General features: G+C 47.7%; 1 protein-coding gene across 1 annotated transcript in view; it reads right to left on the bottom strand.

Annotated features, from left to right (window-relative positions):
* LOC144328287 (basement membrane-specific heparan sulfate proteoglycan core protein-like) overlaps positions 1-13,997 on the bottom strand; it is a gene marked incomplete at its 5' end in the record, with an annotated part of 161,477 nt that overhangs the window by 90,784 nt on the left and 56,696 nt on the right. The window contains 10 exons of the mRNA XM_077930933.1: positions 754-894; positions 2,495-2,574; positions 2,902-2,951; positions 4,688-4,774; positions 4,875-5,002; positions 6,915-7,028; positions 7,175-7,286; positions 9,239-9,357; positions 11,139-11,318; positions 13,611-13,793. Of these exons, the coding sequence (XP_077787059.1) occupies positions 754-894; positions 2,495-2,574; positions 2,902-2,951; positions 4,688-4,774; positions 4,875-5,002; positions 6,915-7,028; positions 7,175-7,286; positions 9,239-9,357; positions 11,139-11,318; positions 13,611-13,793 (1,194 nt within the window). The remainder of the gene's footprint in view (positions 1-753; positions 895-2,494; positions 2,575-2,901; positions 2,952-4,687; positions 4,775-4,874; positions 5,003-6,914; positions 7,029-7,174; positions 7,287-9,238; positions 9,358-11,138; positions 11,319-13,610; positions 13,794-13,997) is intronic.

The following is a 13,997-nucleotide window of genomic DNA, read 5'->3' on the forward strand; positions in this document are numbered from 1 at the left end:
ATGTAGGTCTTTCAGGACTGGTGTTATATGCACATTGCAGTAGTCCAAGCGGGAGATAACCAGATGGATGGCAGAGGGTCGCAACCAACTGCAGCTTTGATCTGCTGAACTGGGACTCTTACAGGTGCCACGTAAGACGAGTTCTGCATCGGTAAGAAACTAATCTTTGAGTGTGGCAGCATCTACACTCTGGAACCCCCTGCCTATTGACATCAGGCACCTGTATAAAGCATTTTTCTTTAGGCAAACCTCCCCAGACACGTAGAATGTGGATGTATGTTTCAATCTGCTATTAGTTTATTGGTTTTATCATTTGAATGTTTTAAAGGTGTGATTTGGCTGATAATTTCATACTTTTGTTCAAGATTAAAATGCCTGTCAGCAAATGAAACTGATCTGTAAAAAATGTTACTTGAAAAAAGAGAGAGAGAGAGACATTGAACATACTTTTGTAAACCAAGAAAATCTTTAATAAAACTACATTTAAAAAAAAAAGCCTGTCAACATTCTGCTTATCCAGTTAGGCTTCACCTACACAAAAACGCATTTAGCTAGCTTAGAAAAGAAAAGAGTCAATAGGCGGGGAGTTCCAAAGTGTGCCTTGATAGAAGACTGCTTTCTTACAAATGTGGAAAGAGTATTATGTGGCACCGGGAACAGTGTGTGTGAAACATAGTTTGGTACATTTCCCAAGACCAGCAGAACGAAAATTCCTGGAAGTCCAGGAAAGAAAAGAAGCTGTGCTGCTCTTACCAGGTCCCGGTGGTAGGAGGAACTGGTGCATTGCTGGGTGACGCCCATGCAGAAACAGGGCAAACAGCCTTCCTTGTTCTCCGCGCTCAGGTGGAAGTGGTGCGGCCGACAGCTGCCGCAGGAGGGCCCCTCCGTGTGCACCTGAAACGGGAAGGGAGAAAAGCTGGAGCGCAAAGTAAAGAGGGCAGGGGGCAGGCAGAACCCCACTGCTGGCTGAGCAAAGGTTCACAGCAGCCGGGAAACTTAGGCTCGCGGGATCCACAAACCTCTGGGGTGGAAGGATCGAAGCACCCACAAACCCCAGGCAGCGGGCGCAAAAAGGAGGAGGGTCTGGCGGGGAAGGAAAGGGCAGCTGGAAAAGGCGAGTGGAAACAGCATGCGCTTTTCAGGGCTGGGCTGGGATAGAAATGGGTTTCTGAACTTCAAATCCTCCCTCCATAAAATCTATATTAGAAAGGGACCCCTGACCATTAGGTCCAGTCGTGGCCGACTCTGGGGTTGCGGCGCTCATCTCGCTTTACTGGCCGAGGGAACCAGCGTACAGCTTCCGGGTCATGTGGCCAGCATGACTAAGCCGCTTCTGGCGAACCAGAGCAGCGCACGGAAACGCCGTTTACCTTCCTGCCAGAGTGGTACCTATTTATCTACTTGCACTTTGATGTGCTTTCGAACTGCTAGGTTGGCAGGAGCAGGGACCGAGCAACAGGAGCTCACCCCGTTGCGGGGATTTGAACCGCCAACCTTTTAATCGGCAAGTCCTATGCTCTGTGGTTTAGACCACAGGGCCACCCGCGTCCCTTGTAATCTATATTATACCCTACACCTTTTCCCCAATGATTCATTCCTGCTTTTTTGCTCTTCATCTCTCATTTACCATTCCAACAACATTTTTTACAAAGTCTCTCAAGATTTATTTGAAGTTCACCCTATGCTGTTCGTTGAAAGAAAATTATATGAAAGTGATGTACCGATGGCATTTGACTCCCACAAGATTAGCGAAAATGTACAAAAACGCCACCAACGTATGTTGGAAGTGCAAAGAGAACGAAGGCACGTTCTACCACGTGTGGTGGACGTGCAAAAAGGCCAGAGCATTCTGGGAAATAATATGTAATGAACTGAAAAAAATGTTTAACTTTTGTAAAAAACAACAACAACCAAAAGCTTCTTTGATAGGCATCAAAGGCAAAGAAATACCAAAGGACTTTAAAAGACTGTTAATGTATGCAAAAACAGCTGCAAGAATACTGTTTGCCCAGAGATGGAAGGAAGAGGAAACAGCAGCCAAGGAAGAGTGGATAGTGAAAATGAGGAACTATGCCAAAATGGAGAAAATGACTAGGAAGATCAGACACCAAGATGACAGTAAACTTAAAAAAGAATGGTGTAAATTTTATAGAGTACATTAAGGAACAATGTAAAGATTTAAAGATGTTAGCAGCACTTGTAATTTTTTAATAGGTAAAGGAATGAATAAGGATTTAATCAAAGTTGGATATATGAATTAGATGTGGTTAAATTTTTTTTTTAAATGTATGTGTGGAAAACCAGAAGGGAGAGGAGGGAAGTACGGGGGTTCAGGAAACCACACAACTGTATAAATATTGTTGAATTTAAGTTTGAATGATGTTAATAATGAAAACTTGAAAATAATAATAATAATAATAATAAAAAGGAAATGGGTTTCTGAGCTGGGGAGGGAATGCACACAACGATGGGTGCTTCCCCCCTCCTGCCTTACCTTACACTGGCACTGCCCGCTGGCATCACAATGGCTGCTGATGCTTCCATGTGGGTCGCAGTGGCATCGGGTGCCATGATCTGTAGCGGGGGGGCGGGGGGGGGGGAGAAGTGGAAGGGAACTGCTGAGGACAGTGGGTACTTGGCGGGTGCAAGAGTGAGACTATTTCCCCTTCCACCCGCCCCAAGGCTTTGATTCCGCCCTCGCCAGCCCAGATATTTTGAGCTACAACACTTCTCAGCCTCCCGGCTTGGGAGCTGGAAGTCCAAAACACCGGAGGCTGCGACAATCAAATCCTCCTGGGAGGCTTTTCATGGGATGCCAGAAACGATCGAAGTTCGCTTGGCTGCGGAAACCTGGTTTCTCTGTTGGCAGACGGCTCCCTTTGCCCCAGGAGCTGGACTCACCTGTGCACGGTTGCCCCCGGCTGGGGTTGCCCACGTAGCCTGGCGCACACCTGGCCCAAGAGAAGAGGGATGAGTTAAGGGGATGAAAGGAGCAGGGGCCAAAGTCTGAGGGTCTGCTTCAGCCCATCGTCCCCCCCCCCCCTCCTTCCAGGCTCAGAAGGACCGAAGTTCACCTCCCTGGCTGCCGGGAGCAAGAGAGTATGTTCTCCCCCCCTTTTTTAAAAAAAAATAATTTTTATTTGCACATTAGGAGTTACACATAATGAGACACAATATTCTGTTATAAGGGGGGGGGAGAAAAAAGAAAAGAAAAGAAAGAAAAAGAGAATAGAAAGAATGTTAAACAACATGTCAAAAACATACAGTAATTTAAGAAATACAAACCGTCGATGCCATTGTTATAAACACATCTTTCCATGTTATCCTTTTCTCCTCGCAACTCTCACTTTCTTATCTATGGCTAGTCTCTGGTTTTATTGCCGTGATTTATTTAATGACTTCCTTCTGCCTCTATGCGGTTCCTAATCTCTGATATCTTAAGATTTTTGCTTCCATTTTCGCTCGGCGGAGAACCTCTATACGGATGTTATTGGCCCAGAGAGGGAAAGAAGATAAAGTTCCTACCAGAGAAGAATAGCAGATCAAGCGGATGGATTATGCCAAGACGGCCAAAATGACCAGAAGAATCAGAAATCAGGAAGACCAAAAATGTAATAAGGAAGGGGGAAATTTTATAACTTATCTTAAAGACCATTGTAAATGGTTAAAATCGTTAGTAGGATTGGAGTATCACTTGTAGCTTAATGGTGAATTTTGGACGCAATGGAGAGGTAAAAGATTTGGATTATCACAAAAGATGCAGGAGGAAATGATGATGATAAAATAAATAATAATAATAATAATTTTTATTTATACCCCGCCCTCCCCGGCCAGAGTCAGGCTCAAGGTGGCTAACACCAGTAAAATTACAGTAAAAATATAATAGGGGAAAAACAAACCAATTTAAAGCACAGGTTAAAATGCAATTTAAAAAGCAGCCTCATTTTAAGAGCAGCCCATAGATCAAAAGCATAAAGGAGAGGGTGGGAACATAAGGGTCAGACTGAGTCCAAACCAAAGGCCAGGCAGAAGAGCTCTGTCTTGTAGACCCTGCAGAAAGATGTCAAGTCTCTTGTGACAGAGTGTTCCACAAAGTCAGGGCCAGTACTGAAAAGGCCCTGGCCCTAGCCACCTTGCGACTTGGGACCTCGAAAATGATGTCATTTGTGGACTTTAAGGTCCTCCACGGGGCATACCAGGAGAGGCAGTCCTGTAGGTACGTGGGTCCTAGGCCTAGATTAAAAGTAGCACCCACAAAGGGGAGGAGGGAAGTCCAGGAGATTCCTTGGGATCTTGTTTTTGTGATTTATGTTTGATATATGTCTGTAAAATTTTAATTTGAAAAACCAAGGAAACAAATTTATAATCATCATTTAAAAAAAGTTTTAAGCAATGGTCTGTTGGCATAACAACTTCTCTGAAAGTCAGAACCCCCCATTTGATCCTCACAACAACCCTGCGAGTGAAAGAGAGTGAAGCAGACCATGGTCCCACCTTCCTGGTGGGAGGAGGTTCTCGCCCACCATAGCCCAAGAGTTCCTTGCCTACTGAGCTCCAGCTGGATTTTCGAGAGGAAGAAGGCACCCGCCCTCCAATCACACCAGGAGTGGGCAATTTCTCTCCCCCCCTCCAGCCTGAGGGCTCATTCTTACACCCCTCCCCGGCAGAGTCATCACGGCCACCCTACCTTTCGCACTGGCGCCCGATGTAGCCCGGGGCGCAGGAGTCGCAGGTGGGCTGCCCGTCTGTGTCCACAAAGCAGGTCTTGGCGGGCCTGGGAGAAGAGAAGGGTGGGAAGTTAGCAGCCGAGAGAAACCACCCCTCGCTCAAAAGGGGGGAGGAGGAAGGCAGAACAGCTGGCAGGCGGTACCTACTGGCTAGCAGAATAGGGTCCGTAGCATGGGCACGGTTGGCAGTCTCCGGGGGTCCCACGCCTGGCATCACCAAAGAAACCTGGCTGGCAGCGCTCACACCGCTGTCCTTCTGTGTTGTGCTGGCAGGCCTGTGGATGATGATGATAATAATAATAATAATAATAATAATAATAATAATAATAATAATAATAATATTGGGGGGATTGTCATCACGCCACTCCTTGGTGTGTGGAGTGCCTCAGGGTGCGATACTCTCCCCGATGCTTTTTAACATCTTTATGCGCCCCTTCGCCCAGCTTGTCCGGAGTTTTGGGCTGGGTTGCCATCAGTATGCCGATGACACCCAACTCTATCTGTTGATGGATGGCCATCCTGACTCGGCCCCAGACATACTGATCAGATGTTTGGAAGCTGTGGCTGGATGGTTATGTGGGAGCCGGTTGAAGTTAAATCCTTCGAAGACAGAGGTCCTTTGGCTGGGAAGGGACGATATGGGATTGGGGGGGCAATTCCCATCTCTTGCGGGGTTGCAATTAGTGCCAGCACCGTCCGTTAAGAGTGTGGGTGTAATCTTCGACACTTCCCTTTCCATGGAGGCGCAGATTACAGCTATAACAAAGGCGGCATTTTTTCATCTCCGCCAAGCTAAGCAGTTGGCTCCTTACCTCTCTCGCCCTGACCTAGCCACTGTGATCCACGCGACGGTCACCTCCAGACTGGATTATTGTAACTCGCTCTACGTGGGGCTGCCCTTGAGACTGATCCAGAAACTCCAGCGGGTGCAGAATGCCGTGGTGAGACTCCTTACGGGGTCCTCGCTGCGAGATCACATTCACCCGGTGCTATACCAGCTGCACTGGCTCCCGGTGGGGTACAGGATCAGGTTTAAGGTGCTGGTTTTAACCTTTAAAGCCCTATACGGCCTAGGACCCTCGTACCTACGGGACCGCCTCTCCTGGTATGTCCCACAGAGGAACTTACGGTCTTCAAACAAAAACATCCTGAAGGTCCCAGGCCACAGAGAGGTTAGACTGGCCTCAACCAGAGCCAGGGCTTTTTCGGCTGTGGCTCCAATCTGGTGGACCGCTCTGTCACAAGAGACTAGGGCCCTGCGGGACTTGACATCTTTCTGCAGGGCCTACAAGACAGAGCTGTTCCACCAGGCCTTTGGTCAGGGCGCAGCCTGACTCCCTCCCTCGGCAATCTTCACGGAGCTCTGGCCCAATGGTTGCCATCAATTTGATTCGAATTAATTTTACAATGAAATGATTTTAGAATGTTGTACTATTTTATTGTTGTTAGCCACCCTGACCCCGGCTTCGCTGGGGAGGGCGGGATATAAATAAAATTTATTATTATTATTATTATTAATACAGTGGTACCTCTGGCTGTGAACGGGATCCGTTCCGGAGCCCCGTTCCCATCCTGAAGCGAAAGCAACCCGTGTCTGCGGGTCGCAATTCGCCACTTCCGCACATGCGAGTGACATCATTTTGAACATCTGCGCATGCGCGAGCCACAAAACCTGGAAATAACGCATTCCGTTACTTCCGGGTCGCCGCGGAGCGTTACCTCAAAATGCTCAAACGAAAGCTACTTCAACCCGAGGTATGGCTGTAATCAATACAGTGGTAACTTGGCTTACAGACGCTTCAGGTTACAGACGCTTCAGGTTACAGACTCCGCTAACCCATAAATAGTACCTCGGGTTAAGAACTTTGCTTAAGGATGAGAACAGAAATCGCGCGGTGGCGGGAGGCCCCATTAGCTAAAGTGGTACCTCAGGCTGAGAACAGTTTCAGGTTAAGAACGGACCTCCAGAACGAATTAAGTGCTTAACCCGAGGTACCATTGTAAAATAAAGTTGTTGTTGATGATGATAATTTATTTATACCCCACCCATCTGGCTGGGTTTCCCCAACCACCTTTCCCACCTCACCCAGGACCTCCCCAAACCACCCTGCTACTACAGGAGCCCACACAGGTGTGGCCAGTGAGGAGCTGCTCCCCTCCACACCAACCCGCCCCAGGAAGTCTCACCTGGCAGTCTCCGGTCTCAGCGTCACACTCGGCGGTGTGCTGGTTGCAGTTGCAGCGTTCGCAGGTCCCCAAGTAGAGGCCACTGGTGGTGCGTGTGTAGCCGACGTCACAATCCTAGGGGAGAGAGAGGGAGGCAGGGCTCGGCTCAACAATAGGGTGTGGTGTAGGGATCAGCCCCCAACCTCACTGTGCCCGTTGACTTGAGAACCCCGAGGTTCTACTCCGAGTCGGACTTAGATGTGACTTAGCGCTCCACTCACCTGGCAGGAGGGGCCGCGATATCCTGGCGGGCAAGTGCAGTCCTCGACTTCCAGGGCTGGGCTCAGTCCCGTGGTGTGTGGCACTGCCACGTCCATGTGGATGCCAGAGATCCTGCAAGGAGGAAGAGGTCACAGATAGCGAAAAGGCTCTGCCCCATGTTATTCTTTGAAGGAGAACGACATGAAAATGATTCACAGATGGTATTTAACTCCAAGTAGGCTTGCCAAGAGGCGTAAGACTGAATCAGATACGTGCTGGAGATGCAAAGAGGCGGAGGGAACATTCCTTCACATGTGGCGGACTTGTAAAAGGGTAAAAGTATTGGGAAATGATCCATAACGAATTGCGAAAAATGTTTAATAGTACTCCCCCCTCCCCCTAAACCAGAGTCCTTTCTGTTGGGGATAATTCAGACTGAAATTCCCAGGTGTCAAAATAGGTTGTTTATGTATGCTACTACAGTGGACGCTTGGGTTGCGAACGTGATCCGTGTGGGGTTCACAACCCACAGCACGACGTCTGCGCACGTGTGGGTTGCGATTCAGCGCTTCTGTGCATGTGCAAAGCGCGATTTAGCACTTCTGCACAAACCCGGAAGTAACTTGCTCCGGTACTTCCGGGTTCAGCGCAGTGCACAACCTGAAAACGCCAACCTGAAGCATCTGTAACCCGAGGTATGGCTGTACAGTCGTACCTTGGATCTCAAATGCCTTGGCTCCCGAAGACATCAGCTCCCGAATGATTGAAACCCAGAAGTGAGTGATCCAGTTTTCAAACAATTTTCGGAAGCCAAACATTCGGCACGGCTTCCGATTGGCTGCAGGAACTTCCTGCTGCCAATCAGAAGCCACTCTTTGGCTTCCATACGCTTTGGAAGTTGAATGGATTCCGTTTCACTTCCAACGTACGACTGTACTGCGGCCCGTGTTTTGTTAGCCCCCAAATGGAAAATGAGAGACGTCCCAAGCAAAGAAGAATGGCAACAGCTGACAGAATATGCGCAGCTTGCAGACTTAACATACAGAATACGAGAACAAGATGAATGTACGTTTAAAGAAGATTTGAAAATGTTTATTGAATACAGTCAAACCTTGGTTGTCAAACATAATCCATTCCGGACGACCGTTTGACTTCCAAAACGTTCAACAACCAAGGCGTGGATTCCAATTGGTTGCAAGAGATTCATGCACTCAAGCAGAAGCTGTGTTGGACGTTCTGGTTACAATAATCCATTGGCCAACATACATTTCCATGCTTTGCTGCGTTTTGTGATTTTAAATCTCTGCTGGGGTTCTCTCACCAAAGAGTACTTGTCCCAAACCTGGATCTTGGCATCCAGGGAATTCTCTTTTTAAACCTCTTTATTCCTTGCCACCCTTTCTATTTGGTACATTTATATAGCATTTAATACTAAAATGGACCAGATGACTTTTGGGGGTCCCTTCTAATTCTGTGATCCCCATGGAAGCCTTTTGGGTTAGAAATGTAAGTTTATACTAAAATACCAAGACATTTTAACCACAAAAAACCACACCTATTAAGTCGCCACTATATATAAATCTATATCTACATCTACATCTATACCTATATCTATATATAAACATATCATTTTCAACAATTATAAAACATACTTTTATATCTTATACAGTTTTTTAGACTTTCGTCAATCACATCTGAAATTTTTCCCATCTTTTCCACTTAGTTTACATGTTTTACTTTCACTATTACATTTAAGTATCATAACTAATATCTTTCATCTTTATCTTCTTTGCGATATTTCATATATTCCTCCTTACAAAGCTTCTTGTAGTCCCACTAGTGTAATTTGTTGATTACAATTGCTCTTCAAATAGTTTGCATATTTGTTCCAATCTTCTGCGAATCTTCAAAATATATCTTTCCCACTCACCAACCTTCTACCACCCATGGATCCTTCCACCCTACCTAGTCCCCAGAAGCTGGCCTTCCCAGAATCCCCTGGGCTCCCAGCTCCTATCTGGCGCAGACCAGCATCATTCCCCATTGGTCCCATTTGCTGGTCAGGGACACAGACCCCTTTTTACCTGCTCTCCGCCTGCCGGTCAGAGTAGGAGGCTCGGATCATGAAAACGTCAATGTCAGCCAGGGCCATCAGGAGGTGCTCACGGGTGGCTTTCTGGCCATCTGCACGGCGCCAGGCTTGCTGAAAGGAATGGCAGCAGGAGGGTGAGGTTTGTGCTTCCTCATACAGTGGTACCTTGGTTCTCAAACGCCTTGGCTCCCAAACGCCAAAAACCCAGAAGTGTCCTGGTTTCCGAATGTTTTTCGGAAGCCGGACATCCGATGCAGCTGTCGGCTATTGTTTCCGGGGCACCTGCACCAATCAAAAGCTGCACCTTGGTTTCAAACATTTCGGAAGTCAAGCCGACTTCCGGAGCAGATTAAGTTTGGCGCTTTTGTACTTGCTAATTATTTTACATTTTTGTTTTTGAGGCTTTTTCGGTTCACTTGTTTTTGTGACTGTGTGGAACCCAGTTCAGCTAGTGATTGATTGATTGATTGATTGATTGATTGTGTGACTGTGGAAATGGATAAAAGCCCCCCATCCAAACAATGACTATCATTGGTGCAGGTAAGAAAAAATTTAATTTTCATTTTTATCATCTACAATACTGTCTTATTTATTTTATAGTACAGTACATTAATTATTGCTTTCATTTTATGGATCAGTGGTCTCGTTAGAAAGTAAAATTCATGTTAAATGGCTGTTTCAGAGGTTGTTTTTAAAAGTCTGGAACAGATTAATCCATTCTGCATTACTTTCTATGGGAAAGTGTGCCTTGGTTTTGGAACGCTTTGGTTTTGGAACAGATTAAGTTTGAGAACCAAGGTACCATTTTATTTGCAAAGCTGCCACCTCACTAAGTCAGTGAAGTCCTTTCCTGGGTGCAGAAAAAATAGGGTCCTCTGAGGAACCAGGGACAGCTGTCAGAAGGTTCTATAGCTTTCACTAGGAACTAAAACACTCATTCCAGGCTGGCCAGGAATTCTCGTGACAAAATGATGGGGAAGGGCCATGAGGACTAAACCCTTACTTAGACTAGGGCTTCAGTTCAGTGGTAGATCACCTGCTTTGCATGCAGAAGGTTCCAGGAGCAATCCCTGGTGGCAGCATCTCCAAGTATGATGATGATGATGATGATGATGATGATGATGATGATGATGATGATAATAATAATAATAATAATAATAATTTATACCCGGCCCATGTGGCTGGGTCTCTGGGCGGCTCCCAACAGAATACAGTGGTACCTCTGGTTACGTACTTAATTCGTTCTGGAGGAACGTTCTTAACCTGAAACTGTTCTTAACCTGAAGCACCACTTTAGCTAATGGGGCCTCCTGCTGCAGCTGCACCGCCGGAGCACGATTTCTGTTCTTATCCTGAAGCAAAGTTCTTAACCCAAGGTACTATTTCTGGGTTAGCGGAGTCTGTAACCTGAAGAGTATGTAACCTGAAACGTATGTAACCCGAGGTACCACTGTATTAAAAACACGATAAAACATCAAACATTAAAAACTTCCCTAAACAGGGCTGCCTTCAGATGTCTTTTAAAGAGAAGATAGCTGCTTATTTCCTTCACATCTGAAGGGAGGGCGTTCCACAGGGCAGGTGCCACTACCGAGAAGGCCCTCTGCCTGGTTCCCTGTAACTTGGCTCCTCACAGCAAGGGAACCACCAGAAGGCCCTCGGCACTGGACCTCAGTGTCCGGGCAGAACAATGGGGGTGTAGACGCTCCTTCAGGTATACTGGACCGAGGCCCTTTAGGGCTTTAAAGCTCAGACACCCACTGCCTGAAATCCTGGAGAGCTGCTGCCAGTCAGTGCAGGCAATACTGAGCAAGATGGACCAAAGGCCTGGCTCCTTCTAGGGCTGCACGTCCACCCGCCGACCAAGGAGCCCGAAGCGCTATATGCCTCACCTCCCGGAAGGGCACGGTGAACGTAGTGGGCGAGCCAGGCAGGGGACTCGTTTCAGCAACATGCTCCAGGAAGATCTCGTTCCCCTGCAGCAGAACATCAGGTTGGCCACGCAGCGCCGGGGAGCCAGGGAAGGTGTCATGGGTGATGGTGTAGCGCAGTTCTCCGCCGTAGGAGGTCACCTGGAGAGAGAGGCACAGAGGGGCAGCGTCAGAGCCATTCCGCAGAACCACAGAGTTTGGAAGGGGACCCCCAAGGCTCATCTAGCCCAACCCTCAGCTAAAGCATCGCCGACAAATGGCACACCAATTTCTGCTTAAAAACCTCCAGCGAAGGACAGGCCACCACAGGCCATTCATTGGGGAAGAGGCTGTATAGCTCAGTGAGTAGAGCACCTGCTTCGGCTCTACTAGGTCCTGGGTTCAAATTCTGGCAGCAGGTAATGCCTCCCTAGCCCCAAAATCCCAGAGAGCTGTTGCCAGTTAACAGTCCTGAGCTAGATGTTCCAAACAGTTCGCTCTGAAGACCATAGTAAAAAAACCACCAGGATCTGTATGTACTTTAAAATCATAGTAAATAATAGCAACTTCCCATGTTTCCATTCAAATCAACTCTTTAGTCAGACCAATAAGGATTAGAATCTTTAGTCAGAATCATGAGGACTAGAAACCACTTTGATGTTTGGGCTATGTTTCATTTTAACAGTCAAATGGCATGAACTATGAAATAAATAGGACTTTAGGAGAATGACCACAGCTTATTGGTAGAGCATCTCCACTGTGGGCAGAATGTCCCAGGTGAATGCCTGGCAACATCTTCAGGCAGGTCTGGGAAAGATCATGGAGTGCTGCTGCCAGGCAGGGTAAAGGTAAATGTAAAAGACCCCTGAACGGTTGAGTCCAGTCAAAGGCAACTATGGGGTTGCGGCTGTTATAAGAATGTTAAGGTCATATTTTTTTAAAAAAAAAATGTCCATAACTGTACATATAAACTACATGTCTGAAACCCCACAGAAAAGGTCCTGAACAAATTGACCTCAAATGTTTCTCTGCAAGGTCAAAATGGGAAATCTCCCCATTGTCTCTTTGCTCACAAATCCTGTGCTCACACATCCTGTCTTAAGGGCACATTCAAGACATGAACAGGGTGTGAGCCTGTGACCTAGATTCAGGAATTAAGTAGTTATAACAACAAAAGAGTGGCCAAAACCCAAATAATGGCTGGCACTGTGATCTAAACCACTGAGCCTAGGGCTTGCCAATCAGAAGGTCGGTGGTTCGAATCCCTGCGACGTGAGCTCTCCCGTTGCTCGGTCCCAGCTCCTGCCCACCTAGCAGTTCGAAAGCACCTCAAAGTGCAAGTAGATAAATAAGTACCGCTCCGGTGGGAAGGTAAACAGCGTTTCCGTGCGCTACTCTGGTTCGCCAGAAGCGGCTTAGTCATGCTGCTACATGACCCAGAAGCTGTACACCGGCTCCCTCGGCCAGTAAAGCGAGATGAGCGCCGCAACTCCAGAGTCGTCCGCGACTAGACTTAACTGTCAGGGGTCCCTTTACCTTTAACTTTCCAGACAGGAGATAAACAACACACTCAGGGTTCTGTTTTAGACCACCCCTTCTGTGATGTATATATGATGTTTTTTTTGGGGGGGGGGTCCTGGGCTACACCCCTTCTGTGATGTATGTATGATGTTTCTGGGGTTGGTCTGGAGTTTGAAGGTGGGCAATTTAAAAAGTCTATATAAGGGCTTGCACGCCTGTGCTTGAGGTCTTCTCCCCCCGCGTGTGGGGGGAGCACCCTGTTGCAACATGTTTAATAAAGATCAGGCTTACTAGCTGCCTTGCTTCTCAATATTCTCTGGTTGGCCTCTGTTATTTTCTCCTACCAATAGAGAACCTAAAAAGAGGACTCTATATGGGCTCTTGGGTACCCCATAAGGGGGAAAAGAGCAGGTTTTTTTCTTATAACACGGCCCTCATCTCACTTTCAGGGCAAGGCAGCTGCGTTTGTCCACAGACAGCTTTCCGGGTCATGCGGCCAGCAGGACTAAACCGCTTCCGGCACAATAGGACACCGTGACAGAAACCAGAGGGCATGGAAACACTGTTTACCTTCCCGCCACAGCAGTAGCTATTTATCTAATTGCAATGGTGTGCTTTCGAACTACAAGCTTGGCAGGAACAGAGCAATGGGAGCTCACTCCGTCATGGGGATTCGAACCACCGACCTTCCGATCGTAAAGCCCAAGAGGCTCAGTGGTTGAGGCCACAGTAGACGGTTCTGTGCCAGGCAGACCAAATGCCTGACTTGGGATGACCCGTTTTCTGCCCTGCGAGTGCCTCCTTCAGCCTCAAATCAAACCTTTCCTTGTCCTGAAATCACACACAGGTTTGGGAGATTCCCCGCAAGGGTCCTCTATAGTCCAACCCCCTGCGATGCAGGAATTACGGCGGAAGCACCCCTGAGAGTGGCACCTTGTCTCCCCTGAAGCGCTCCGGCAGCACCCAGTAGTAAATGTCACGCGGCAGAGTGTGGAAGGAGGAGAAAGTGAGCTCTGAGGCGCCGGTGAAGCGGATGCCCTCGCTGATCGTCCGGGAGCCGGCCGAGTTGGAGAGGCTGAACTGTGCCCTCTCAGCGTCCTCAGACCCCACTCGCACCTAGAGCGCAAGGAGAGAAGCTGTCAGATGCATATATTGATGGGACATCTATTGAGACAACAGATTTTAAAGGCTAATACAGTCATACCTCCTGCAGCCAATGGGAAGCCGTGCCGGACGTTCAGGTTCCAAAGAACGTTCACAAACCAGAACACTCACTTCCGGGTTTGCGGCGTTCGGGAGCCAAAACGTTCAACTCACAAG

The sequence above is a fragment of the Podarcis muralis genome, chromosome 7, assembly GCF_964188315.1.
Source record: "Podarcis muralis chromosome 7, rPodMur119.hap1.1, whole genome shotgun sequence".
Taxonomy (NCBI): Eukaryota; Metazoa; Chordata; class Lepidosauria; order Squamata; family Lacertidae; genus Podarcis; species Podarcis muralis.